Raw genomic sequence first — 25,596 nt, 5'->3', positions numbered from 1 at the left:
AAAAAAAAAAAAAAAAAAAAATCCTCCCTGCCCCTCCATCACTGAGAAAGGAAAGCCTTCTTCACCCTCATTGCCCATGAGGTGCAGTCCAAGCTTTTCAGCCTACAGCTGGTGTCCTCCATGTCCCCTTCTGGCCATTGCCCTGTGCCTCTGCAGCAGCAGTGGCGTCTCTTGCCCCATACACAGCCCTGTGGCAGCCCCAGGCTCCTCGCACTACTGCCTGTGTTCAGGAGACCTCCCTCTCATTTGGCTCATTTCTGCTCATCCTTTAAAATTCATTAAAATGGATATACCCTTTGACCCAAGAATTTGACTTCTACAATGTTCCCTACGGATATACTTAGGCACCAAGTTCTAGATGCCAAGATGTTCCTCTTAGCTTTGTTTATAATAGTAGAAGACTAGAAACGACCTCTGTACAAGGATGGGTAGCTGCTTGACTGATACTCAAGGGATGATACTACAAAGTATTCATTCCTACTACTAAGTGCTGGTCAGCCAGAGTGGGTGAGGTCTCTGAGGATCAGTGGAAAGATGAGGTGTGGCACATTGTGTCTGCTGCAGTCCAGTGAGCATCAGGAACAAGTGGGGCACGTGTGTGCTCACACACACTGAGGGCTGAGTCCAGACTGGCCAAGAGGCTCACTGTTCACTGCATACCCTCCATGCTTTCCACTTTTGTTTTTTAAAACCATATGTAAGTACTTTTCAAAAACATTCTTTAGTGTAAATAAAAAAGATTAAGCCTCAGTTAGGTATTGGCTCCCAGGAAGTCAGTCTGACCCATGGTTTCTGCCAGGCTGTCCTTTCAGGTGCCCCACAGCACCTGGGATGACTGGCTGAGTGCCCCATTGTAATTATGATGCCACCATCTCAGAGCTCCACGAGGCCAGGGAGCAAGCCACACTTGTCTCAGAACCCTCTGGCACTTGGCGTGTTCTCAGTATGCACGTTGGTAGTGTCCAGTCCTTCTAGATGCCCTGACCTGGTGATTGGTTGAGGAGTCCACAGAGTGCCCTGCCTCCCCAGAAGAGGGAGTCTGGGTCCAGCAGCCTTGGAAAGGCCTGATGGATGAGCAGCTTTGTGAACACAGGAAGCCGGCTCGGTACTCCCAAGTTGTGAACCGGAGACCTTCGAGTGCCAAGGGAGCTGCGGTTGTGAGGACATCCGTCCCCGTAGGTCTGCTCAGGCAGATTAGATGAGGAGGGTAGGCAGGTCAGGACAGGACAGGATGGGGAATTTCTCTGAGTCATTCTGAGGAACAATAGAGGAAGCTGCAGCGGGGTAATCACCGCCACTTCTTGGCCTGTGGGTACTTCCTGTGACAAATCAAGTTGACCACATGTTCAAACTGAGCTTGCAGTCAAACCCAAGCGCTATCCAAATTCACCAGAGCCAGGCTATTTCTGGTGAATTTGAACATAGTCTCTGAGTGTCTCCTGAAGCCCACAGCAGGCCGAGCCCATCTGGGTCAAGGATTCGCTCTCTGAGAAGGTCGGCAACAGGTGCCTGGGCCTGCAGGACGATGACCTGACACTCAGGAGTCCTGTGGGCACAGCCATAGGAAGAGGGGTTTGGCTCAAAGAGAAGGCCTGAGCCATGAGGTTGTTTTGTGGGAAAGGAAGTAGGCCAGGATGAATTGTGGGGGGCGGGGCTTAGGATGAGGCATATTTTAGCTCTGGAAAATTCAGTGGCTGTGGTGGGCTGAGGTGGGTGCTGTGTGCCAAACTGTCTCTCCGCTAACTGCAGGCTGGGTAATACCCTGTGTTGCTGTTAAGAGAAGTGACTTACCTAAAGAACACCACCAGCATATGCCAAAGCACAAATCAAAATGTGGGTCTGTGGTCCATGCCGTCTCCTGATGAGGTCTCATGAAGGGGAACTTCAGACGGAGCTAAGCAATCCCCACCCAGGCTGTGGCGGAAGGGCGTTTGCATGGAGTGGGAGGGAAGCCCGAAGTTGTTATGTCTCTGTCCCTATCGCCTCGCCCAGGACAGGCAGTGCTGGTGAATACTAGACTGGTCGAGGTGAAGACATAATCTCTCGTTTGAATGTGAGGGCTCTAGAGAGAACACTGGAGCCACCTTGCTGGGCATTTTGGCAGCAGCTGGCTGTGGTGGGAGGAGAACCTGTATTTACTTTGTGCCTGCTGTGTGCCGAGAGGGTTGGCATTTCCCAGCTGGCATTCCTGGTAGCCATAGAAGGAGGCATCCATTATCTCCTTGGCTCAGAAGCGAGGAGCAACAAGGTGACTTGCCTAAGCTCACCAGGCAGTGGAGGGTGAAAGGCCCAGAAGTGGCCCCCAGGCCTCCCTGACTCCCCCAGCCCAGCCCAGGTCAGAATGCCAGCACCTGGTGTTTCTTCCTCATCCCGTGAGCCAAGTGCTCTTCCCCAGGGGCTCACCTTCCACATTTGCCTCCCAGTCAGCATTTCTCTGAGGCCACAATGCAGCAGGGGAGTCCTTGGGGTAAGACTAAAGGGGGGGCCTGGTTTCCATCTGGACCTGCCTTCCATGCCCTATGGCCTTAGAGGTGGGGGTCCATCCCTGCCTCAGTTACCTTCCATGCAGAAGGCTGAGGGAGTCCATGGTGCACAGGAAGTGCTTTCCCTGAGTGACTCTGCCCCTGCGCACCTCTCACTTCCTGTCTGCCCAGCTTCAGCCAGGCTAGCTGTGTGCCTAGTGGGCAGAGAGAGCCAAGCTGAAGTCCTACAAATGTGCAAGGCAATGCAGCTCTAAAGTTCCTTCACTGCCACACAGGCGTGTTTCAGGGACTGACTGATCTGTGCCTGCAGTAGGTACCTGAGGCCTGAAGCTCCCATTTGCTCATCTGTAGAACAGGGATAATCATGCTGCCCGTATGAGCTTTTTTTTTTTTTTGGAGTTTCACTCTTGTTGCCCAGGCTGAAGTGCAGTGGCAGTCTCGGCTCACTGTAACCTCTGCCTCCCAGGTTCAAGTGATTCTCATGCCTCAGCCTCCCAAGTAGCTGGGATTACAGGTGCCCACCACCACACCCAGCTAATTTTTTATTTTTAGTAGAGATGAGGTTTTGCCATGTTGGCCAGGCTGGTCTTGAACTCCTGATGACCTCAGGTGATCCACCCACTTCAGCCTCCCAAAGTGCCCATGTGAGGCTTTGAGGAGTAGATGTGGTTGTGTCTGCAAAAGATCTGACCTCAAGCCAACTCCACGTGACATCTACTGCGCCTTCCTCACCCGCACTGGGGAGGTCTGACCACGGGCCCTGCCCCACCTCAGGTTGTTTCATTTCTGAAACTGCTTCCTCATGAGTCAGCCCAAGGCTGGCCTTCTCCCTGCTGCCTACACGTCCATGTGTGGGCTTCACCACACTCCCACCTGGAGCACGGCAGGAGGCTGCTAGCATATGTGTTAATGTCCGTCTCCCCTCAGAACATGCGAAGGTGCTGGAGCTTCACAAAGAAAGGAAGATGTGGGCCTGGGCCTTTGTGGCCTGGAGCAGCTCGCCTCTGAGGCACAGCAAAGTTCCATAACCTACCCACAGCCACATGGTGGTGGCACCAGGACTTAGACCCAGCTGTGTTTTGCCCCCAGACCTGGGCCTTCCCTCCACAAACCTGGGTCTGTAGGTGCACATGTACTGGGTGATCTCAGGACAAATTAAGTGTGTGCCTGTGAATGCTCCCCTCAACAATCTAGACAGATGGTTCCTGTTCCAATGAGTAGGGTGGTCAGGGTAGGCAGCAGAGTGTGTCCCAGACTGGGAATCCAGACACCTGGGTTGTAGTCCTGACACTGCCCCATTGCTCTGTGACTTTGGACAAGTCATTTCACCTCTCTGGGAAGGAAAGTCTACCTGTAAAATAGGGGTTGGACCAGATCAAGACTGAGCAATTTTTTTCTTTAAAGATAGTAAGTATTTTAAGCTTTGTAGGCCATGTAGTCTCTATCATAGCTGTAGCACAGAAGCAGCCACAGACAATACGTGAACAAATGAGCGTGGCTGTGTGCCCGTAAAACCTTATTCACAAAAACAGGTGGCAGGCCGGATTTTGCTCGTGAATCGTGGTTTGCTAACCCCTGAGCTAGAGGATCTCATAACGCACTTGCAGCCATTGCTACTCTAGGATTCTGTAGCAGCAGCCATGTGTGGTGGAGCTGGAACCCAAGCTGTGGATTAATCACCAGTCGGCTTTGATGCCGGTCAAGAAATTAGCATCTGTCAATTTCTAATGTGGTTGCATCCTATGAGGGAGCAGAGGGAAATTTCAGTCTTTGGTAACCAGTTCTGTTTTTCTCCTTGTAGAATGCTGAGATGTATAAACTGTCTTCACAGCAATTCCATGAGGCAGCTTCGAAGATGGAGAGCACAATAAAGTAAGAATATGTTTATTATTCTTTGTAAACTTGGCCCACATTTGTAAAAATTACCACATGTGGCTAGAAACCTGCCACCACCTGCCTAATTTCAAGTTTCCCTAATAATACACACAACCATCTGTTCCTCAGCTCTCTCACCTGGATCTGAGGTAGCCATTGGTCATCTGTAATTGGCCAAATTAGCACTCAGTTCTTATCTAGCTCCTTGGCAAATTGGATTGGGGCTGAGGTAGACTTGCAGAGTTATTTTCAGGGCCCAGTGTCTGGTGAGCAGGGGCTCCTTTCCTTGTGTAGCTAGCTGAGGAACTGGCCGTCAGGCCCCAGAAGGAGTTGGGGCAGGAATTCTGCTGGCTTCTCTCCCCTCTGACTGTGGGGGGGTTTTCAGGGGAAGGTATCCCCTCTCAATGCTTCCTGTGCCTGGTACGTGCAGTGCACCCTGTGCGCACTCCTGCTCGGGGTGGCCCACACTTCATGCCCAGAGGAACTGAGGCCCAGAGAGCTGCTGGCTTGCTCAGATCACACAGTCCTAAGTGCCAGCATTCTGTCCCCTGTCTGTGGTGCTCCTGTACCATCCATTGAGGACTCAGGAGCAGGGAGGTGCTCACAGTGTGCCCAGTACCGATGTGGCTCTACTCAGTCAATAGTACAGTTCCCTGGAAGGTCAGAAAGTGATCCTTGCTGGAAGGAATTGGGTCTTATGGGTTCTCTGGGTGAAGTTGGTCTCTATGGACCTGAGAGACCTTCATAAATTAGCCAAGGGGCTACCACCAACTCCATCCACTCCCTGGGAAGGCTGCTCCCTCCCAAGAGTGAATTGGGGCAATTCACCCAGCAGCCCTCAGGGCACAGAGTTGTGAGCAGTGGGTCTGGCCTCATGAGAAAGAAGTGTCAGAGACAGGTTTGCATGATACTTGTAAAAACAGCTGTGCAGAGAACTGTGAGGAGCTAGAAGGACAGGGGGGACAGACGAACAGTCAGTATAGATCCAAAGGCACAGAATAGGACAGGCAACAACGTAGGCTGGTTTGGGGATCTTTTTTTGAGACAGGGTCTCACTGTGTGGGCCCTGGAGTGTAGTGGCGCAATCATGGCGCAATGCAGCCTTGACCTCCTGGTCTCAGGTGATCCTCCCACCTCAGCCTCCCAAGTAGCTGAGACCACAGGTGTGTGCCACGCCCAGCTAATTTTTGTATTTTTTGTAGAGATGGGGTTTCACCGTGTTGCCCAGGCTTAGTGTAGGGGTTTTCTTCTTGAACACTAAACACCTAAAGCTCATGGGGATACTATATATTGTGGCAGAGCCATTTAAGAATGAGTTTGGGGAAGAGAAAATAATTATCTTGAAATTTTGCTAGATGTGGTGGCTCACACCTGTAATCCCAGCACTTTGGGAGGCCAAGGTGGACAGATCACCTGAGGTCAAGAGTTCGAGATCAGCCTGGCCAACATGGTAAAATCCCATCTCTCCTAAAAGTACAAAAATTAACCGGATGTTGTGGCACATGCCTGTAATCCCAGCTACTTGGGAGGCTGAGGTGGAAGAATCACTTGAACCTGGGAGGTGGAGGTTGCATGAGCTGAGATTGTGTCACTACATTCCAGCCTGGTCTACAGAGCGAGACACCATCTCAAAAAAAAAAAAAAAAAAAAAAAAAGAAGACCAATTATCCTGAAATTTCAAGTCCTGTAGCAATACTAGGAGCCTGGGAGGAAGAGAATCTTCCAATAGGCAGATAGAGACAAGGACAGGTGTTGAGATAGAAGCACAGCCCTGCTGATACTGGGACCACACAGAGCCTGAGTGAGTGAGCACCAAGGCTGCCTGCATCCAGGAGTTGGAGGGTGCTGTACTGCCCTGCAGGGTGTGAGCCACCCCACACACAGACAGCCTGCCCCCACTGATGGCCAGCCCTCAACCTGTTTCTGAAGGGTTCCCCCTGGTACGTCCTGTTCATCTGGGGCTGAGAAATACCTGGAATCACAGAACATTGAGAAGGAGAGCTGTGGTGGCAGCCACATCAAAGAGGCTGATGAGTGACAGCTACAGCATGGATGTGATCCCTGGAGGTGGGCCAGGCCACAGCTGCTGCCCCTTCTCTTACCCAAGCAGCTTCTTTCAGGGCCAACAGCCCCTCCCTTTTTACCTGGAGCCAGGACCCACCTACCAAGGAGAAGATGCACTGGGGGAGAAGCTAGGCAGCTTTCTGTTGATAACCATAATGCTTGTCACCTGCCAAGTGGCCCACCATCATTGGGCAGCCCCTTTGTTAATTTGGCTTTATTGTCATAGCTTTTCTCATCTTCATATCCCCCAAAGGCAAGGTGGGATGGATGTGAGTGTATTTTTAATCTGAGTGAAGCATAAGGGTTTTTTGTGTGTTTGTTTACAGCATCCCTTGATAATAATTACCACTATTTACAAGCAGTAAGTATCTGCAAGGCATTTCAACTCCATTCTATATTTACTCTTGTTAGTTTCACATAGAAGTGAAGAGTCTGGAGAGGTCAAATAACTCCTTTTGTCCGTGGTCACAGCTAGTTCTGTGGCAGGGCTGGAGTTGCTCTTCCTTTGTCTGTCTTTGCATCATTGCTGTCCCTTGCAGGCCCTACCTGGATGTAAGATGGCAGCAGGGTGGAAGTCTCAGAGCCTGCCTGGGTTTTGGACTCCGACCAGGGCTCAGACCTCAGCCCTGCCCCTTAGCAAGTCACTTCACTTCTACAGGCCCCCGTTTCCTCACCTACAAAACAAACAGGACACACTCTTTAATCTTTAAGTGATAATTAAGCAAGATTCCACATAGAAAGTTGACCTAGGATGTCAACAACTGTTGTTGATATTAGTGTGACTGTTTGCTATGGACTAAATGTTTTGTCTCTCCAGAACTCAAAGGTTGAAACCTCACTCCCAATGTGATGATATTAGGAGGTAGGGCCTCTGCAAGGTGCTTAGATCAGGAGAGTAGAGGCTTCGTGAGTGGGATTCGTGCCCTTATAAAAGGGACTCCAGAAAGCTCCCTTTCCTTTTCTACCATGCTGAGGTCACAGAGAGAAGACACCATCTATGAACCAGAAAGTGGGCACTCACCAGACATCAGATCTGCCAGTGCCTTGATCTTAGACCTCTCAGCCTCCAGAACTGTGAGGAATAAACGTCTACTGTTTATAAGCTGCCCAGTCTCTATAGTACTCTATTATAGCAGCCTGAATGGGCTAAGATACTGTTAATAATGGCAGTCATTTTGGTCACTATTTTATAGCACCTAGCTTGGTATACAGTAGAACGGATTTGATATATAAATTGAGTTTATAAAAACACTTTTGCTTTTCCCAAATATATAAACAGGAAGCAGTATACAGTTAGAAATTATTTAACTTAAACATCAAGAGAAATCTTTGAGATATTTCTTGGATTAACAAATATTGTAAATGTCATAGAAATTTCTATAAATGTCATAGAAATAAATGCCAACTGCTGATAGCAGTAATATTGAGGAGTTTTCTTCCAAGACCATGGAGTATGTTTTAACAACTTTGAGTAAACTGTTTGCTTAGATGGTAAACTAGATGTCCATGTATTCATTCATTCATTTAATACACATGTATAAAGTGCCTGCTGTTTGCCAGACACCATGCTAGGCCCTGGGGACACAGTGATGAACAGGACAGCTGCAGTCCCTGCCAGCAAGGAGCTTATAACATTTGGAGAATGACAAACAATGTTTTAAAATTAATTGCACAACAAGCAGTTACCCAATTAACTGATTATAGCAATGAGTGCCATGAAAGAAAGAGTCTAAATTAGAAAGAACATGTCACATGGTGGGAAAAAGCATTTTAAACAGAAGGATTAGCATGTGCAAAGGCCCTGAGACAAGAAGCAATTTAACTTATTGAAGGAATTGAGAAAAGGCCAGTATGTCTGGAGAGTAATGAATGAGAAGAGAGAAAAAGAGGAAGCTCCAAGAAGTGAGCATGAGCCAGACCATGCAGAACTTTGTAACCATAGTAGGAATTTTAACTTGATCCTAAGGGCAGTGAAATTACCTTTTTCAAAGCTTTATTTATCTTCTAATGTATGCGTTTAAGGCTACAAATTTCTCTATAAATACAGCTTTAGCTACAAGTTTTGATATATTATATTTTTAGTATGAATCAGTTAAAATTTTTCCAGTTTTCCTTCTGATTTCTTTTTTACTCATAGGTTATTTCAAAGTATATTGTTTAATTTCCAAACATTTAGGGGTTTTCTAGTTACCTTTTTTATAATTGGTTTCTGTTTAATTCTTCTGTGATTAGAGAACATACTCTAAATTCTTTGAAAATTTTTGAAACTTCATTTATGGTCCAGTATATGATGTGCTTTGGTAAACTGTCCATGTGCATTTAAAAAGAACGTGTATTCTGTCAGTAGATGTAGTGTTCTGTATTGTCAATTAGGTTAAGTTGGTTAGTCATGTTCAAATTTTCTGTATTTTTAATGACTTACAGATTTATTGTTTTTTTCTGACACTTTCCTTCTGAGTAAATTTTTTTTTACTATTTCTTTTCTCTTTCTTTCTTTTCTTTCATTCTTTTTTTTTTTTTTTTTTTTGGACAAGGTCTCACTCTGTCACCCAGGCTGTAGTACAGTAGCATGATCACAGCTTACTGCAGCCTCAACCTCCTGGGCTCAAGAGATTCTCCCACCTCAGCCTCTTGAGTAGCTAGGACCACAGGTGTGCACCACCAGACTTGGCTAACTTTTTAAATTTTTAGTAGAGAAAGGGTTTCACTATGTTGTCCAGGCTGGTCTTGAACTCCTGGCTTATGCGATCTTCCTGCCTCAGATTCTGAAAGTGCTGGGATTATAGGCAGGAGCCACTGCATGTGGCTGGCCTTCATTATTATTTTTTTTTTTTAGTGTTTTTTTTCTGATAAAAGTTCTATTTTTAATTATATGTAAATACCTTTTTCACCTTCATTTTGAAAAATATAGCAGTCATTTCTTTCAGCTCTTTGAAGATATCTTTACATTCTCCTTTGTTGTTGATTTTGTTGTCATTCCTTTACTTCTTTTTTCTCTGTTTTTAACATTTTCTGTCTTTGGTTTTACTAAGCTGTACCTATAGATTTTCTTTATTTTATTCTTTTTGGGATTCAGGTCTTGAAGTTTGACATCTTTTTCTCAGTTTTGGAAATCTCTTACCATTATCTCTTCAAATAACACTCTCCCCTATTTTATCTTTCCTCTTTCCTGAGGTTATATATATTACTGTCTCATATGTCTCTTGTTCTTTTTTTTGTTTGTTTTTCCTCATTTAAAAAAAAATTTCATGCTGTAGTTAGAGTTCTCCTTATTGGTCTTTTAGTTCATGGATCCTCTTTATTTTGTCAAGTGTACTTTAAATCTATTGCATTCAGAATTTCAGTTACTAAATGTTTTTCATTCTAAAAGTTCCATTTACTTTGCTTTTTTTTTTTTTTTTAAAGATTCCCAGTCTCTGGTGAAATTCTACCTTTTGCTCTCTATTTTCTTGAACATATTAGTTACAGTTATTTTAAAATCATCAGAGGGTCTATTTCTGTTGCCTTTTTTTTTTTCTTGTGGTCCTATTTATTTGTATGTCTGTTAATTCTTGATTGAGTGCCAGAAATTGTCTGGAAAGATGACAGAGGTCCTCTGTGATACGACCTTCCCCAGAGATGCCTAGGGATGTGGGTTTCAAGGGTCCCTCTTTCTTGGTGAGCTCTAAACCACTATTTTTGTTTTCTTGGCTCTGCGAGACTTCTGAAAACTCCACTCTTTCAGTGACCTCTTTTAGCTAGCTTCTTAGCTTCTTGCCTGAGTAGCTCAAGAATTCGACAAATGTTTTAAAAGAAGAAAACCACTGAGTATTGTCTCACTATTTTGTAGCTCCTTTCTCTCTGGAATCCTGGTTCCGTAAGTCCTAGCTGCCTGGGAAGCCTCCACAAGAGCATTACCTCCCTGTCATCCTGTGAGACTGCCGAGAGCCTCCACAGCTTTTCTTGCCTTTCAGCTGAAGCTATTTGCCTGACATTCAGCCTGTCTTCCTGATCCAAGAATTGGCGGAAACTTTGAGGGGGAAAGTGGCTCTAATAACAAACACTCACCTCTCCACAGTTCCCTTCAAACTTCATAATCTTGGACCTCAAGTCTTAGTTGCATTGGTCCTTAGATGCCTTCACACAGATTTTTTGTATTAGAACTTAATTTCTTTTTCCCTCAGGGGAGACCATAGGCCTTTCACAAGCTGCTCCATTGTAGCTGGAACCAGAGGTCCTAACTGAGTTTTTGAGGAATGACTAGAGTTTGCAAAGCAGTAAAGGGCCACCCCAGGTAAAGGAAACTAAAATCCTAAGGCCAGACCCTGTTCATTTTAGCAGCGTGAGGCATCGAAGACACGGGTGACTCTCCCAACTTGTCTTGGGACACCAACCTGTACTGAGGCCTGGATCAAGCCCAGCATATGTCAAGATCTCAGAAGACTCCTGCCTCAGGGCCAACAGGGAGCTCTCCACCGAAGAGGAGTGTTGATGGCAAGGCTGACAGTCACAGACTAGGGCCTCTTGTTTTGGAAGAATCCTATTGTTAAGACAGAAGTGAATATTCAAAGTGTGTATGTACACCCCCGCCCACCCACCTCACAGCAGCACAGAAGGCAGAATTGTTCAGATTTTCTGAAGGAAGAGATTAAGACCCCAGGGAACGTCCTGCATTTATTGTGTCACATCTATTTTTTATGACAACCTTCAGTCCGCTTCCCGTGGGATTCATTCAGAATCTGTCTTGGCTTCTTCTTGTCAGGAAACTTGTACAGTCCTCCCTGGCCCCACAGAGAGCCAGCCCTCAAAGAGGTTAGAACAATTGAGTTGAAGGAAGAAGGTTATTAACTATTTCCTGAAACTGAGCCATTGTGCTCCAAGGACTTTGATCCAGAGAGGCCTGATTAATGTGGATGTGGCAGTCTTGGGACTTGCTAGAGCAGAGCTGCTGTTGTGTGCTTTCACCTGCACTTGGAAGACAGGACTTAGTAAACTCTGGGAGAGGCTTTAGGGCTTTAGGACCCACCTGAGAGAATGAATTGTTTCTAGGCACCTGAGCTTCCCCAGTTTGCTTTTATTTAGTGAGCTAATGATAGATAACCTGTTAAAACAGTGGTCATTTATTTAAACCCCAAAGAAAATGGCATTGTAAACATTCTTTAATCCAGATAACATTCGTCTTAGCCTGAATTTAAAAGGTGTTTCTATATCTCACTTCCCTATGTAGAGAACCTTAGATGACCTTTTAAAGGAAATGTTTTCTATGCAGAAATTTACTGACATGTGTGGCTTAATCTGATGGACCTGGCTGTTTGAGAAGTTAAATCAAAACCTGTTTAATACATTCATTCAACAAATCAAAATTTAGTTAATTTCTTATTTGAAAAACTTTTACTGAACATCATCACGTGCCAGCAACTGTGCTTGGCACGTGTACTGTACCGTTTCCAATCTTCACAAGAAGCTCAGGTGGCAGATGCCATTATTATTACCATTCTGCGGATGTGGAAATGAAGGTAAATTCATTGACCTCTCAGACTCAGTTTCCTGGTCTGTAAAACACGGACAATGGTGGTGCCTACTTCTGTCAGCTTCTTATGAAGACCAGATAAATATGATAATCCAGATTTGCTTACAGACACACCCCAGGGAGAGGCAGGTGGGATTTGAACCCAGGTGTGGATGAGTCTCACCTTGCTCTTTTCTGCTGTACTGAGATATGTATCTCTAGAATGTACAGGATGGGGGCATTCAGCTGCTTGCTGCTTACCTGACTGCCTGGCTGTCCCAGTGCTGGCTGTGCCCTTCCCTGAATTTCAGCCCACCACATTATGTGTGTGTGTGTGTGTGTGTGTGTGTTTACGCGTGCTTGTTTCCTAAGCTGTGGCAACTTATGCAGGCATTTACTCCCATGCCAGTGCTTACAGAGTTCTGCCACCTTTGTAACAAGGAAGACAAAGATGCATGGAGAGAGAGTTGACCAACAGAGGTTAGTGTTTGTGTAGCATATGGGAATGGAAAGTCAAAACCAAAGACACCTGGTGACAGTTTTCTCTCAAGACCACACCTCGGCTGGTTCTGTGGGTGGTGGTGAACCATCATCACTGGTGGCATTGTGGGTGTGATAAAGAGACTGCTTTTGTCTTGTGCCCAGGGCAGATGTCACACATGGACCCCAGTGGTCTACTGAACCTGGATGGGGACTTGAGATCCTTCTTGCCGCTGCACTCTAGCAGCTGGTCTCAGCCATGTGGGGTTGGCATCCAGAGTGAAACCCATTTGACATCCCAGGGCCAGATGAGTTCTAAAGACAGGGTTTTCAATTCTGAATCTCTGTTCTTGGTCCCTGATTTCAGAACACAGAACCTGTTAAGCTGTTTGTCATTATATATCCTACTTTCTGTCTAAAATGACCTCCCTCTTTTTTACTTACAGATCACTCTGTTTAAAATTTAACTTAAGCATCTTTTCTGCTTACTGTTTGTCTTACCCAGAGGTCAATCTAATGTCTTATTTATCTCTGTATCCCCACCATCCAAGCCAGGACTTAGCCTTGATAGATGCTCACCAAGTCAGTGTCAGATGGGTGGATGAACTGACACCCATTGTGGAATTTAAAAATAAGTGGTTGGCTGTTTAAGCACCTACTCATGCAGCAGGGCTCTGTCTGGATCAAGGCCCTGAATGGGGACAGGGCCTCACCTCATTTGAGACAGGGCTTTGACGAGGCAGGAGCCCCACACAGGGCAGAGACTTTGCGGTGACAGAGAGTGCAGATCTTAGCAGTGCTACTTGACGTGTGACCTGGGTCGGATGACATAGATGCTGAGACAGACTTCCCTTACTTCTGAAGGCTGTTTTGAGGACATCATGAGGTAATTTGTTAAGTCTCCAGGAAAGTGTCAGGCACATAGTAAGCACTCGATAAATGGTAGGTGTTGTTACATAGAAACTCACATTTTATTAAGAGATTGGAGTATAATAGCCAAAAGAGTGCACATTCCTAGGTGTGTAGAGGATATCAGTGACTGAACCTGGAGCCAAGAAGGAAAGGGACACCTAGGACCCAGCAGCTCTCCTTTTGGGACTGTACCCCAGAGAAATGCTCAGCTGTGTGCACCAGCAGCCATGGGCACAAAGGGCACTGTGACCCTGATTCTGAGTGTGGAAATCGGAAGCAGCCTCATACCTAGTGGCAGGTGATGCCTAACACAATTCCCCCAACCCTGGAGCTCCAGGCGACAGCTACAGCGTGCACTGTGCACGCTGGCCCGCAAAGGCGCCACAGACCTCTGGTTGGGGAAAAAGCGAGTTGTAGTTTACAATGCATGTTGACACACATATGGTAGCACCATCTCTGTTCTGTAGACATATTTATGTGATACAGAGAAAAAGTCTGAAAAAGGTATGTTCCTGACGGAAGATAATAGGTATCTCTGGTTAGTTCAGAGAAGTTCAGGATTATAAAAAGGGTCAGCAGGAACTGTAGCTTTATTTGAAATGTTTATTTAAATATATATATACACACACTCTCTCTCTTTCACGTATAGCTTGTATAGTTAAAAATTAATAAGACTACAAATACAACCACAAGGAAAGGAACAATAATGACTTGGACCAGGGGTGAGGGAGGTTCTCAGTGCAATTGGACATCAGATCCCCAAGCTAAGGGTGACCCCATGAGACAGGCACTAGCTGGGTTCCTGGTTGTGTGAGTGGGAAAGATTGGGAGTGTGCTGTTTGCCAGTCAGGGCTTGGCTTCTGACCCCCTGAAGCGTATGAGGCAATCTCCTTTCCTCGTGAACTTGAGCTGTGGTTTTGAAATGTCCTTTAACTGGGGACCTGGTGCTCAGTTTGTGGACATTTGAACACCTGAGGCACAGATGAGCTGTGATTCTGGATGAAGCCAGAATGGCTGGGCCTGGGGGTCTCCCCTCCATGGGCATGCTGAGGCTCTTGGGTCAGAAACCCAGCAGCAGGAGCTGAGGTCGCAGGAAAGGTGGGTGCCTTTCCTTCCAGGCCTCCATCACCTGGCTCTCATTCAGGCCTGGCTCACTCACTTGCTCAGGAGCTGCTGGCCAGGTTTTTGCATCTGTCATTTCATGTGTTAGTGAGGAGTAACGAGAGATGAAGCTTGCAGCAGTCAGTGTATCTTTTGTGCTATCAGGTGCATCCAAAGGCTCCATCAGGAATAATTTTGAACCTTTACCTGGAGTAAATGAAACTTAGGAATTAGGCAGTGATTTTCTGCTGCCCATTCTGTCCTGTCACCATGAATAAACAAGTGCTGGGCACCTGGCACTCCATTTGGGGCTGTGCTGTGCAGGCAGGCAGTAGACAGATTGGAGAGGCTCCAGAAGGAGAGACCAGAACGGTTAAAGGGTTGAAAAGGTAAGCACACAGTTTGGGCCCCCAGGAAAGGAGAAGGCTGATCAGAGGGTGGAATTTTATTCCTCTGAGAAGGAAACATTGTCTGAATAGTATCAAGGCTACAGCCTCAGACTGCAGCTGTGAAAACTGAAGTTACATCTGGCAAAGAACTTCCTGACTTGCAATGAGGCATTATAATGTGATAACCAAGGGAAGTTGTACAGCCTTCATCTTCCTGTGTAAATGTTTAAGAAAAAGCAGCAATGTCACTCTGTACTGGGAATGTGGTATACAACCAGCGCTCCTCCTCATCTGACCACGAGCAACAGAAGGGCTGCTTCCTCTGCGGCAGCATCGGTGTTCTGTCTCTGTCTCCCTTGACTGGCAGGCAGGCAGCCAGCCACCATGCTTCTCCTAGGAAGTATCGTAGTGGTTTTCTCTTGGACCCTGGTTATAGCAGGGAGGCCTTCTGCTTTTTAATGACTTACTCTCATAACCCCTGCTCCAGCACCGGGGGCCACCATCCACAGAAGGGAGCCACGGAACCCCTGCTCCAGCACCAGGGGCCACCATCCACAGAAGGGAGCCACGGAACCCCTGCTCCAGCACCGGGGGCCACCATCCACAGAAGGGAGCCACGGAACCCCTGCTCCAGCACTGGGGGCCACCATCCACAGAAGGGAGCCACGGAACCCCTGCTCCAGCACCGGGGGCCACCATCCACAGAAGGGAGCCACGGAACCCCTGCTCCAGCACCGGGGGCCACCATCCACAGAAGGGAGCCACGGAACCCCTGCTCCAGCACCGGGGGCCACCATCCACAGAAGGGAGCCACGGAGGGCCTGGAGTGTATTTGCCACATAACCGTCTTCCTCCTTATTTTTTTAAATCATCATTTCTCCTTAAAGACAGGATTAAATTATGGTGATCTAGAACTTAACCTCTGATACAGTCCAGTAAGCCTTTCCTGAGGCTGGCTCGGTGGTGGGCTCTGTGCCAGAGAGGATGTGTAACGATGGACAAGACCATCCTGGAGGCCCTTGCCTCCACTGCAGAGCACAGACACACTCCCAACCACCACACTTGCAGTATCCCTACCTCCCCACTCAGCACTCTTGTTCCTCTAGGCTCAGCTCCAATGTGTCTTTCTTTATAAAATTGAAAGGCTCTCTAAAATCCTCCTGGGCCACCCAAGACAGAGTTAGCTCTGCCCTCTTTGCTGCCCCCAGATAACCTGGGTGGCCCAGGGACAATACCTGGCTGCCACTTGTATGTCTGTTTTGTACTTACATATTCAGGCATTGCATTTTGCTAGACTATAGGCTCTTTGTGGATAGGAACCTTGTTTTATTCATCTTTGTATCCTCAGGGTCCAATACTTATGAAATCAGGGAATCCTGAATGGAGGAAGAAACCCCCCATGACAGATGGTGAGTGCCACAGCTGTGCATGAGGAAAGCACTCCCACAGCAGAAGATGGCAGGACTAGCTTTGCCTGAGCAGTGTAGCTTCAGAGATGAAATGACCTTGGGCTGAGCCAAGGTGAAGTGAACCAGGGCAGGCTCTGGGGCCAGGGGTCATTGTGAGTGGAGGCTCAAGTGGGCCTCTCTTCCTGGAGTATTAGGGGAAGGATAGGGACAAGGCATGCTGATCAAGAAGCAAACATCCGAGAGGGTAGAGATGAGGCTGGTGGGACAGGGTGATTCCAATGTGAAGAGCCTTTGGTGCAGTCTAAAGAATTCGAGATTCATCCTGCAGGCAGCGGCAAGTCATAAAAAAGGCTTTTAAGCAGGGAACTGATATGATTGGATTTGTGTTTTAGAAAGAGATTTGGCAGCATTTGGGAGAACCAAGCAGTAATGATGTTGAGAGCAGAGACAATACTGCCAGCCAGGAATGACTCACCCATTGCACAGATATTCCACTCCCACGCCAGCACTGTTCTGGGAATACAGTTGTGAACCGGCAGGAGGCTTCCTGCTCTCAGGGCAGAGAAACAAATGGTCAGCAACAAAATAAGATGATTTTATACAAAGTGCTATGAAGAGGGAACAGTTGAGTAATGTGACAGAGGATGGCCAGGACTCTGTCCATCTGAGGATTAGGACACTCTCTGACATTCAAGCAGAACTGAGTGCCGAGGAGAAGCTGGGCAGATACCCGACTACCGAGATTCTGGCCTCTAAGCAGCAACTGTGACCAAGAGAGAGCTGGGCCCTGAGGGATGTGGCTAGGGCAGCAGGGAGGCTCCTGATCAAGGCATGCGGCATGCGCTGAACATGAGCACCAGGAGCGTTCGTCCGCTGCCCACCGCCAAGGATGTGTGCAGAGCAAGGGCCCCCTAACTGTCCCAGTGCCCAAACAAGGGGGCACAGGAAGCTGTCTGGGGGGCAGTGGGCTCAGCACAGTCCTGTTGGCTTCTAAACGCTGAAGCGTGTGTAGAGGGCGTCCCGTCCAGCCAGCTCTGAAAGTGGCAACTGCAGGCTTAAGGGGAAGGGCAGCCCCACTGTGCGCAGGCTTCAGCCCAGTGCTTTCTGAGTGCTCAGAGATCCATGACTCAAAAAACTGGGCTTAGAGATGACAATTTGTTAATCCCCTCCCCTCGACTGAGATGAAAATGGCATTTCATTCCCAGCTCTGTTAATGGACTCACTTCCGGAATAAAGCCAGCGTCCCCAAAGGCAGTGGCTATGGTTCTCCTTTGTGTCACTTTTGTTTTCTTTTGAGTGTTACATTTAGATTAGCTTCTGGGGGGATTAAATGTTATTACAGCTGAGGAATCTTTTTTTCTTTTTTTAATCAGTAGAGAGGTTACCGCTTAGCATCATTGCTTTTAGATTTATTTTCTTAAGTCTTGCAGCCTCCCCTGTTCCTATTCTTAAGAGAAAGCTTTGCATCGGTTATGTCTGGTTATCTGCACCTTGGGAGAGCAACCCTTGTCACAGACAGCACCTTTCCATCCGCACGGCAGAGCTGATGCGGCCCTGCAAGGTGCCCACGTGGTGTGCACACACTGCTCCTGAGGACACAGCCCCGGGCGGGGAGGAAGTTGTTTATTGGTAAAGTGTTCCCCTCAGGTCTGGCTACAGTAGACCATAGTACTCAACCCAGGGAGACTGCGCTGACTTCCATGAGAGCCCACCAGAGGGATTGCTGTGGCAGAGGCTGCTGAGACCCGTCTCCTGGCATCTGGTTCTTATTGGACCAGGGTGGATGTTGCAGAAAGACCGATTTCTTCTGCGGCATTGTGTAAAAGCATATCCATCTAAACAGACCTTGAAGTTTAGAGGTTTAGAGACAGGTATCAGGTGATTGTGTTTCAGGATCTGATAGCCTCTAGACCATAGGAACAAAGTCCACATTCAGGGCTGGTTGGGGTCTCCACCCACCACCATCACAGAGCCCTCTGCGTCTCTGAACATGCCAGCCACAAGAGCCAAGCCTGAAGGGTTCACCATCAGAGGAATTGCGTCCCCAGTGCAGCCTGGCCGTACATGACCCATGGCACTCCATTCATGCCCACCCCATGGTGGCAGCTCCAAGCTAGAGTAAAGCCCTGTGAGACCTAGCTTGCCTGTAACTGTTGGTCACTAGTTTTGTTTGTTTCTGGTGTAGCTAGATCCAGGAGAGTCAAGTTCAGGATTCTGAGACTAGTCTGGTCTCCCTGGGAAGTGGAGGCTCTCTATCTCCACTGAGCCATACTTTCTGAGAAAGCACTATGTGCTCCATCGTCATGATTCCCACTGTCCCTACCACCACACACACAGATGAGGTCCTGAGTAACTGCCTAGTGGCATCCCTGAAACTACAGGCCCCGTAGCTGGATGGACCCTCAGAGTCATCTAATCCAGTTAGATACAGGTTGGGGTCATTCATGTGTGGTCACCCTGGGAACTCTACTCCCTCTGCTGGAACAAGTTCCGTTGCTAGTGCCCATCCTCACACCTCCCGTTTCATCTCTGTACAGCCCTGGCTGTTAGAAAAGAACTCTCTCTGGTGGAAACAGCTTAGGGCTGGCTCTTGGGAGCTTCCTAGTTCTGCCCTCTGAGGCTTTATAGAGCACAGCGAAAGTGCCTGTGCATGCAGCTGGGCAGATATCTGAAGATAATTTTTATGTCCCCCTGTGTCTTCCTTTTCCTTCAACTTTATCCTTCTGTAACTCATCCATTGAAGCACACACCTAACAGGGTCCCTGTCTCCTCTCCACCTGCTCCCTTTTAGAATTGGGCTCTGGGGAGCCAGAGCAGCTAAGCAGCCAGAATGCAGTGCAGGCATTGCCTCCTTTGTCTAGTGGCTGAGCTCTGTCAGCAGCATGTACACTGGGTTGCAGCACCAAACTCACCATGTTGTCCACTGTCTCCTTGGCTGGGCCCACTAACTATTCATATAAAGCTTCCTGTGAACTCGCCTCCATGAGTGGCTACTAAGTGCCCTGTTTAGGCTTGAGTACAGGACCTTATATTTATTCCCAGTAAACTTCATTCTGGTAGATTCAGTTCAGCCCATAGAACAATTATTTGAATATATAGATTCTGTCATCTCTCTCAACTCTTTTTTTTTTTGAGACAGGGTCTCGCTCTGTCGCCCAGGCTGGAGTGCAGTGGCACGATCTCGGCTCACTGCATCCTCTGCCTCCTGGGTTCAAGCGATTCTTCTGCCTCAGCCTCCTGAGTAGCAGGGATTACAGGCATCTGCCAACATGCCCAGCATGTATTTTGTATTTTTAGTAGAGACAGGATCTCGAACCCTGATCTCAAGTGATCCACCTGCCTTCGCCTCCCAAAGTGCTGGGATTACAGGCATGAGCCACTGCCTGACGCCTCCCAACTCTTTTATATAAACCTGCTAAGTATGCCTTACACAACTAAGTCATTGATGAAAATGTTAAGTTGTACAAAAATGAGGACCTCCATTAAAGCCGACCTCATCCATTTGGGTACAGTGATCCATCTAGTTCCTAACATACCTCCTTGGATATCCAACCCATGTTATTTCTTTCCCACTAGGCTGGATCATGAAGGATCCTTTCTAATAATGTAGGAAGTGTCTGGAGCTATCAGGCCACTGCATGCCCTCAGTCTCCTAGCCAGGATCCCTGTTAGAAGGGAAGAGGAGGGAATGTGGTTTGACATGTTTCCAACAGACTCTTCTCTTCTTAGTGATCACCTCTTCCTTTTCCAAGTACTCCAAACCAGCCTCTTTATGAAACCATTCTAGACTCCTACTTGGGCTTTGCCTTCATTTGATGGAATGTACCCTTTTGAAAATCATGACATTGAAGACTGTTCCTTTCTAGTTTTCCTTTGTTTCCCATTCTTGAGAGTTCTGTAAAGGTGGCCCGCAGTAGCTTGGTGGTCCAGCCATAGTTCTCTTGGTATTCCTGGGCACAGGTGAGTGGACTGAGAAGGCTGCAGTCATGGGAAGTAACTTGGCCCTCTCTGGCCATCTTCCCTTCCACAAAGACTTTCCCCACTGTCATACTTCACTGCCAGCATTTGTTCTGTCTTCTGGGAGGTGGCCAGATAGAAATAGAAAACATGGGCTTTGGAGCAGAAAACCTCAAGTCAAATCCTGTCTGTGCCTCTCGCTTGTGTGAAGTTTGGTTGGTAACTCCCTCTAAGCCTCAGTTTTCTCTTCTATAAAAGGGGTGAGCCATCCATTGCTCACAGGACTGTTGTGAGGGCTAAGTAAAGAAACCTCTATCCATCCCTACCCCTTCCCTTCTCTCTTTGAAGTCTGAAGCTCTATCTCCTTTAGAAGCAAAACAAGAGGTGCTGTTTCAGCACCCTTTCTAGCTCAACCACACCCACCACCTCCCATTTCATCTCTGTACAGCCCTGGCTGTTGGAAAAGAAATCTCTGATGGAAACAGCTCAGGGCTGGCTCTTGGCAGCTCCCATCGGTTCTTGTCTGCCAAAGGCCCCCAGCCTGGGGTGTCTACAGCGAGGTCTTCCCATCCCACTGTACTCCCTACTGCTGCCCACACTGGCTGCCCTGTCATCAGAAAGTCCCAGGGTGGCCGGCTGTCTTCCTGCTCTGTGGGGACAGGCCTTGGTGGAGCAGGGCACCGAGGGAAACACAAGGCTTTGCTTCCCACGGTCACTGCCCAGCACCCAAAGCTCTGACCGGCCATACCCCTGTGGACCCCCTCCACCTACCTTCCCATGGAAAGAGTTGAGGTCCTTGTAGAGTCAGCCTTGGGTTTCCCAGGGACCAGGGGCAGGGAGTGCCCTTTTCCTTATGCTGGTTTAGTCGAGGTTCAGCACATGAAGGTGGAATTCGCGGCAGGCCTTTCCTTCTCCTGGGCCCAGCACAGGCTGGCGGGATGTGCTTGCTGGGTCACCTGCCTCTGCAGAGCTGACCCAGCCTCATCCGCCAGTCCCTGGTCTTGGTGCTGCTGCAGAGTGGCCTGCTCCCTGTTATGGCCCTGTTTACACAGTCTGTGCTCCTCACAGTGTGGCCCTGCGACTGACACAGAGCCCAGTGCAGCTTGAGGAGCTGGTAAACTTTGACTTCGGGCTCTTTCACCTTAGGCAGCTACCTGAGTCTGCCCCCCAGGTCATTTCAGGTAGACATGCCAAACACTTCCCTTTCCTCTTAGTGCCCCTTGACATACATACCTCCCAGCTACGCACTTTGGGACCTTTCTAAGCTCCCCTTCTTAGTCCTCTGTTCCAAACTGCTTACCAGGAGACCTGGGATCTAAGTCAATAGTATTTACTCCAAAATACCAGCTTACAGGCCCCTGGTGTATTCTGCACTTGAAAAGAGGGGCCAGGACAAACTGTTCACAAAAGAAAGGCTCATCTCGTCCCACCTCACTTAAACCCGCCTGGGATGGGGAGCCCTCACTCCATTTTTGTGATGAGGAAGTGAGGCTCAGCTAGGCTGACGCATCTGAGATTGCTGGGCTGGAAGTGGCAGAGCCAGGATTCAGGGCCTGGCCTTTCTTGTCCTCAGCCAGGCGCACAGGTTTTACCCTGCAGGCACCCGAAGTTCAGAATCACTGAGGCAGATGTTTATCTAAGAGCATGGAGGCTCCAGTGAGATGTGCATTTCTCTTGTTGTCTTCCTTTAGAGGAGAGAGGGGCTTCGGGGCCTTCACCACGCCCTGCTGCCCATAGCGCCTCTTGGTAGCCCTGATAACACCACGCTCTGCAGATCTGCCTGTGCCGGTGCACAGTGACCCTGGTTTGTGGCAGCCCATAGACCACTTGCCTCAGAATCATGGAATAGAGTCCAGGCCCTACCCCAAGCGAGGCCCTTGGAATCTGCCATATAAACAAACTCCCAAGTGATTGCTATGAGTCCTGGAGTTTAGATCAACTGCCAAAATGAATGTATTCCAGCCAGCAAATTAATCACTTCCCTAGGAAATCCCCCCAGGGAAAGCCTCTAAATCTGTCCTGACTTCTGAACTGTCTCAAAGAGATCTGTTGCTTTTTCCTCTGGTGAGGAGGCCTTCCCTCACCCTGCTTCTTCCCAGAGTTAGGGCCCAGAGAACGTTATCCTGAGCCTTGAGTCCAGAGAGCCCATGGTGGGCGACCAGCAACCCTGCAGAGAGCCTGAGCCCTTCCCGCAGGAAGGGGGGCGGTCCTCGTGGCTTGAGGCTTGGCACTGGCACTGACTCCTCAGGCTGGCACACACCTTCCTTCTGCCTTGCTGGCATGGCAGAATGGCACGTGTGCCCAGTGACCAGATCAGGCTGTCACAGCTGGGCACACTCAGCGCAAGGGTGCAAGAGGGCCCTTGGAGCCTCCTTGTCCATTTGCTAAGCAGGCCCAGGGCAGGCGGGGCTTCCCTGGATGTTATTTAGCAGCAGCCCTGGCTGCCACTGGGCTGAGGGCCCTGGGTTGCCCTATTTGAAGATTGTTGTTTACTGCTTCTGAAAGGAGCATGGTCCTTCTGGGGTGGGGTGACTGCTGAGGGAGCTTGGGGTTTGGGAGGGAGTGGTGTCTGGAGAGTGAGATCATGCCTGTGCTATTACTGGACTCACCCACAGTTCTGAAAAGTCCCCTCACACTGTGAGCCTCATCTCTTCATCTATGTCATGACATGGTTGGACCACAGAGTCTCTAAGGCCCTTCTGGAATGGAAGCCCTACCTGCTTTCGTAGGCCCCTCTTCTTGCCCCTCTGAAGCCTGGTACAGCCTCCCCTTACACTCGTGCTGTAGGGTCATTTGTTCCCCAAGGCTTCTCTGGTAGGATGGGTCCTCAACCCTCATTTCCTACCATTTCCAGGAGTGAGATGAATGAATGGCTCAGGAAGCTTTTGGTGGTAAGTTAAATTTCATCTCAGTATTCTTGTATTATCCATTTGCATTGCTATAAAGGAATATTTGAGGCTGGGTAATTTATAAAGAAAAGAGGTTTATTTGGCTCATGGTTCTACAGGCTGTACAGGCCTGAAACCAGCATCTGCTCGGCTTCTGGGGAGGCCTCCGGAAGCTTACAATTATGGAGGAAGGCAAAGAGGGAGCCAGTGTGTCACATGGCAAAAGACAGAGCAAGAGAGATGCCAGGCTCTTCTAAATAATCAACTCTCATTATTTGCTCATTACTGTGGGGAGGGCACCAAGCCATTCATGAGGGACCCCGACCCCCATGACCCAGACACCTCCCACCAGACCCACCTCCAACACTGGGGAGTCACATTTCAACATGAGATCTGGAGACTGAAATATCCAAACCACATCAATTCTTCATTCACACTTCATGTTTTTTAAAACTTCTATAAGGAGCGAATAAAATCATCTTTTAGAAAATTTGATGTTTCTGTTTATCTTTAACATACAAGCCAATGAAAACTGATTGCAGCATCAGAATACCCCCTTCTCCGCACATACTGTCTCTCTCACACATGCATGCATTCACGCACTCTCACACTCGCTCTGCCTGTAACCAGAAAGCTTGCCCGTTCTGTGTTGGGATTCTGCACTCTTCTCCTGTCAGCGGCCTCGGCGTTGAGTATTTCCCTGGGCTCACAGTCTGAGAACCTGGATTGAGCTCACAGAAGTCAGGCCACTGGAGTACAAGCATGGAAAAGCCCCCGGTCTATGTGTAGACATATTTATTTGCTGCTGGAGAGGATATATTAGGAGTCAAAGACAAGCTCCTACCAGCAGATTCCTAAAGGAGGTTTGTGCTATAAAAGATGACTCTGGTTATCTGGGTTCTTTGAATTTCACAGAGATAGATGAATTGCCTTCCAGACTTTTCTATGATAACAGTTGTCAGGAATGCCTGGGAGTTTTACTTAAGCTAACAAATGATTACCCTTCCCATTAGCTCTACAAACAGGCCCCTAATTAGTGAATTGGCTAATGACAGCTGCCTCTGGGGTCATTAGTCCTGACAGACAGTGCTGCAGTGTTCCGGGTACTGTGTCACTGTCATGAAGCATGTTGTCAGGCTCCACAGGACGTCAGGGCTGGGGAACACTTGGAATGCACCCCCCACACACACTTTTTTATTTTTTTCCTGAGACAGAGTCTCGCTTTGTTGCCCAGGTTGGAGTGCAGTGGTGCAATCTCGGCTCACTGCAAGCTCCGCATCCCGGGTTCACGCCATTCTCCTGTTTCAGCCTCCCGAGTAGCTGGGACTACAGGCGCCTGCCACCACGCCCGGCTAATTTTTTTGTATTTTTAGTAGAGATGGGGTTTCACCATGTTAGCCAGGATGGTCTCAATCTCCTGACCTCATGATCTGCCTGCCTCGGCCTCCCAAAGTGCTGGTATTGCAGGTGTGAGCCACCGTGCCCAGCCTCCCCCCACCGCCTTTTTACCTTTTGTGTCATCTCCTGGGTCATGTAAATTAACTCCTACTTCAGACGGGTATGGATTTCTAAATGTGAATTAAACATAGATTTTTAAAATAAAGGAGGACTGAGGAAATGGTCACATCAATTCTGGACGAGAAGACAGTTTTTATGAAACAGTTCCACTTTAAAGACACGTCTAGTCAGAGTTGGGAATCATTTTGGAAAGAACATCTATCTTGCCATTCGTTCCAGGGTTTACTTGTGAGCACGAATCACCTGCTGTCTCTGGCCACCTGGGATGCTCAGCCAGTGCCTTTGGAAACGTTTCTGCCCTGAATGTCAGGTAGTGGTGAGCAGGATGGCAGGGCTGGCATGAGGCAGAGGGCTCAGTGTGTCCCAGATGTGGTGTTCCCTTTTGAGAGTCTCCCTCCCTGCAGATGAGCAGGTGTTAAGGCCGGCCTCGTCTGTGTCCCTCCTGATCGCTTAGATGATCTTGAAGTGTGGACCCTCCTGGGACACGCAGCATCTCCTGACCAAGCTGAGCCCCAGAATAGCTAGTCTGGAAGGCCCAGGCTTACGTGATAACCAGGTTAAATCCCAGGCTGATGTTCCATAGACAAGGACAGCATCGCATGGTTGAAGCACAGAAAAGTTCTGGGGCTGGTGAGTGCCGAGTGGGATAGCTATTGTCACAGAAAGGCGCTCGGCACTCAGGTTTTGTTACTATGTAGATTCCTGCTACATCAGCTCAAAACCATGTGCGGCTTAGTCTAAATGCCTATTTAAGCAAAGGCCAAAAGTCTGTTTGAAGATATAAAGGGAAAAACAGTGTTCATAATACAAAGCTTGAGGCTGGTCATAGATGTACAATTTCCGCACAATAAAAGTGACTAATGAAACTGCATTTAATTGTTCAAAAGTAACAGAAATGCATCTTGAGGAATTAAGAAAAATTACAAAAAGGTGATTATACAGCATAGCAAATCTCTAACATGGATTAGACAGAATTGTTTAGGAGATAAAATACCAGCATGAACATGCATTTTGAAAGAGGGAAGAACAATG

At 48.0% G+C, this 25,596-nt stretch overlaps 1 protein-coding gene across 3 annotated transcripts in view; it reads left to right on the top strand.

Annotated features, from left to right (window-relative positions):
• CHCHD6 (coiled-coil-helix-coiled-coil-helix domain containing 6) overlaps positions 1-25,596 on the top strand; it is a 245,131-nt gene that overhangs the window by 194,693 nt on the left and 24,842 nt on the right. For 2 of the 3 annotated variants that reach the window (XM_011971503.1, XM_011971502.1), the window contains exon 6: positions 4,285-4,355. In XM_011971503.1, the coding sequence (XP_011826893.1) occupies positions 4,285-4,355 (71 nt within the window). Of the gene's footprint in view, positions 1-4,284; positions 4,356-24,783; positions 24,861-25,596 lie in introns of those variants that run through there. The other variant, XM_011971504.1, reaches the window with a different exon arrangement.

Source organism: Mandrillus leucophaeus, unplaced genomic scaffold (assembly GCF_000951045.1).
Source record: "Mandrillus leucophaeus isolate KB7577 unplaced genomic scaffold, Mleu.le_1.0 Scaffold123, whole genome shotgun sequence".
Lineage (NCBI taxonomy): Eukaryota > Metazoa > Chordata > Mammalia > Primates > Cercopithecidae > Mandrillus > Mandrillus leucophaeus.
The sequence above is the reverse complement of the archived record's forward strand: the minus strand, read 5'-3'. Positions and strand labels throughout refer to the sequence as shown.